At 49.5% G+C, this 3,162-nt stretch overlaps 1 protein-coding gene across 6 annotated transcripts in view; it reads left to right on the forward strand.

Annotated features, from left to right (window-relative positions):
• Nucleotides 1-2,958, forward strand: part of MYC (MYC proto-oncogene, bHLH transcription factor) — a 6,281-nt gene extending 3,323 nt beyond the window's left edge. For 5 of the 6 annotated variants that reach the window (XM_040625989.1, XM_040625988.1, XM_040625990.1 and 2 more), the window contains exon 3: nt 1,889-2,958. In XM_040625989.1, the coding sequence (XP_040481923.1) occupies nt 1,889-2,451 (563 nt within the window). In that variant the 3' untranslated portion in view covers nt 2,452-2,958. Of the gene's footprint in view, nt 1-6; nt 798-1,888 lie in introns of those variants that run through there. The other variant, XM_040625987.1, reaches the window with a different exon arrangement.
• The last annotated feature ends 204 nt before the right edge of the window (nt 2,959-3,162 follow it).

A 3,162-nucleotide genomic window follows, 5' to 3' on the forward strand; every position in this document is an offset into this window, starting at 1 on the left:
CCCCCCCCCTTTTGTGTGCCCCCCTCAGCAGGCTGCCGCGATGCCCCTGAACGTCAGCTTCGCCAACAGGAACTATGACCTCGACTACGACTCGGTACAGCCTTATTTCTACTGCGACGAGGAGGAGAACTTCTACCAGCAGCAGCAGCAGAGCGAGCTGCAGCCGCCGGCGCCCAGCGAGGATATCTGGAAGAAATTCGAGCTGCTGCCCACCCCGCCGCTGTCCCCGAGCCGCCGCTCGGGGCTCTGCTCGCCCTCCTACGTTGCAGTCGCGTCCTTCTCCCCCAGGGGGGACGACGACGGCGGCGGCGGCAGCTTTTCCACGGCCGACCAGTTGGAGATGGTGACCGAGCTGCTGGGAGGGGACATGGTGAACCAGAGCTTCATCTGCGACCCGGACGACGAGACCTTCATCAAAAACATCATCATCCAGGACTGCATGTGGAGCGGCTTCTCGGCCGCCGCCAAGCTCGTCTCCGAGAAGCTGGCCTCCTACCAGGCTGCGCGCAAAGACAGCAGCAGCCCGAGCCCCGCCCGCGGGCCCGGCGGCTGCTCCACCTCCAGCCTGTACCTACAGGACCTGAGCGCCGCCGCCTCCGAGTGCATCGACCCGTCCGTGGTCTTCCCCTACCCGCTCAACGACAGCAGCTCGCCCAAGCCCTGCGCCTCCCCGGACTCCACCGCCTTCTCCCCGTCCTCGGACTCTCTGCTCTCCTCGGCCGAGTCCTCCCCGCGGGCCAGCCCCGAGCCCCTGGCGCTCCACGAGGAGACACCGCCCACCACCAGCAGCGACTCGGGTAAGCGGAGCCCCTCCCGGCCTGTCAAAGGGGGCGACTGGGTCTCTTCACGATTTTTCCTCGGGCGGCTCATTCAACTGGCCACTTCAGTTGACCCAGCCTTTTTTCTTTTCTCAGATTTGGGAAGGGAAATGTTAGATTTGGAAGGATCTTGGGAGCTCATCATCCCGGAACACTGGGCTTTAGGATTCCCTTCCCATCCCTTCGAAGACTGCCCCGGTGGCCAGCCCCCTCCTCTCCCTCCCTCCCCTTAGGAATTTCATTTGGGTTTTTAAATCTTCTGGCTTATCTTGCAACTCAATCCACTCCCTCTTACTTTTCTGAAGCATTTTAATTGCCCCGGGGTGGGGGGTGGGGGGTGTGTGTGAAGGGGGATAAGAGATAATTGATCTCTGTGACAGTGAATGAATTGCCTCTCTCTTCCCTTCTGAGAGAGAAGCTGTTGGGATTTCGTGGACCACAGATCCACAAAAAAAGAGGAGCTTCCCCTCGGGGCCCCGGGAACTAGTGAAGGTGTCTTAGGAGCTGATGGCTTGAGGAGCTGGGATCTGTTCAGCCTGTGTTAAACACTTAAAAGCAAATCTTTGCCAAAATTGGACTTTTTTCCTTCCCTCACCCCTACAACTTTTGGCAAAGCCGCAAGAATTTTTTTTTTTTCTTTTTGCACTTCCAGTAAAATAGGGAGTTGCTAAAGTCCTACCAAGAGATTTGGAGCTATCATTTGCAACACCTGAAGGTTCTTGGTAGAATCCCTTAAAAGTAGGAGGTGCTTGGGAATGTGCTTTGCTTTGGGTGTGTCCAAAGCCTCATTAAGTCTTAGGTAAGAATTGGCATCAACGTTTTATCCTGGTGAATTGTAATTTTCTTGTCTGTGCTGTAAACCTAGCTGTCATTCTCCCTTTCTGACTTGGGGCCTTTGTGGCCAGAAGAGCAGGGTGGATTGGCCAGTTTGTTCTCTGGGGATAACTTGGTGCCAGGGCTCTTTCTCATATAATAATGCCTTATATTTACACAGCATTCATTTAATCTGGTCATTGATTGCTTTAAGGAAACGTGGCTAACCGGGTGGTTTTCTATTTCCTTTCTTAAAGAGGAAGAACAAGAGGACGAAGAAGAAATTGATGTTGTTTCTGTGGAAAAAAGGCAGCCCCCTGCCAAAAGGTCAGAATCGGGGTCACCGTCGTCGGGAAGCCACAGCAAACCACCTCATAGCCCGCTGGTCCTTAAAAGATGCCATGTGTCCACCCATCAGCACAATTACGCAGCGCCCCCCTCCACCAGGAAGGACTATCCGGCCGCCAAGAGGGCTAAGTTGGACAGTGGCAGGGTCCTGAAACAAATCAGCAACAACCGTAAATGCGCCAGCCCCAGGTCTTCGGACACAGAGGAGAACGACAAGAGGCGGACACACAACGTCTTAGAACGCCAGAGGAGAAACGAGCTGAAACGGAGCTTTTTTGCCCTGCGTGACCAGATCCCGGAGTTGGAAAACAATGAAAAGGCCCCCAAGGTTGTCATCCTTAAAAAAGCCACCGCGTACATCCTGTCCGTCCAAACAGAGGAGCAGAAGCTCATCTCAGAAAAGGACTTGTTGCGGAAGCGGCGAGAACAGTTGAAACACAAACTTGAACAGCTAAGGAACTCTGGTGCCTAAGTCCACCTATTGGAGGGAGGAACTGGAATTGGTCATGAATTCTCATTTGTTACTAAGAGAAAGTAAGGAAAAAGGTTCCTTCTGACAGAACTGTAGCAATTCCTCATATCTGAACTGTTTTCAAATGCATGTTCAAATGCAACCTCACAACCTAGGCTAGATCTTAGGATTGAAAGGTTTAGCCATGATGTAAACTGCCTCAAATAGAACTTTGGGCATAAAAGAACTTTTTTTTATGCTTGCCATCTTTTTTTTTTTTCCTTTAACAGATTTGTATTTAAGAATTGTTTTTAAAAAATCGTAAAGTTTACCCCATTTTCCCATGTAAATATGGCCATTAAATGTAAATAGCTTTAATAAAACGTTTATAGCAGTTATACAAGAATTCAAACCATGTATTATAAACCATAATTTTTTTTATTTAAGTACATTTTCCTTTTTAAAGTTGATTTTTTCTATTGTTTTTAGAAAAAATAAAATACCTGGCAAATATATAATTGAGCCAAATCTTAAGTTGTGAGTGTTTTGTTTCTTTTCTTGCCTTTTTTTTTTCCTTTCCATTCTCTTTTCATCAATTCCGATTCACAGAATTTGGCCCTCAAGGGAATCCGTTTACAAAGATGGGAAAAGAAGTTATTTCAAAAAGGGCAAGGGCTTTTCTTTGTTAAAATGGGTCGGGGGCCTAAAGGTCTTTATTTTCTCAGGGTTATA

This window comes from Ursus maritimus, unplaced genomic scaffold (genome assembly GCF_017311325.1).
Source record: "Ursus maritimus isolate PB19 unplaced genomic scaffold, ASM1731132v1 scaffold_9, whole genome shotgun sequence".
Classification (NCBI taxonomy): domain Eukaryota; kingdom Metazoa; phylum Chordata; class Mammalia; order Carnivora; family Ursidae; genus Ursus; species Ursus maritimus.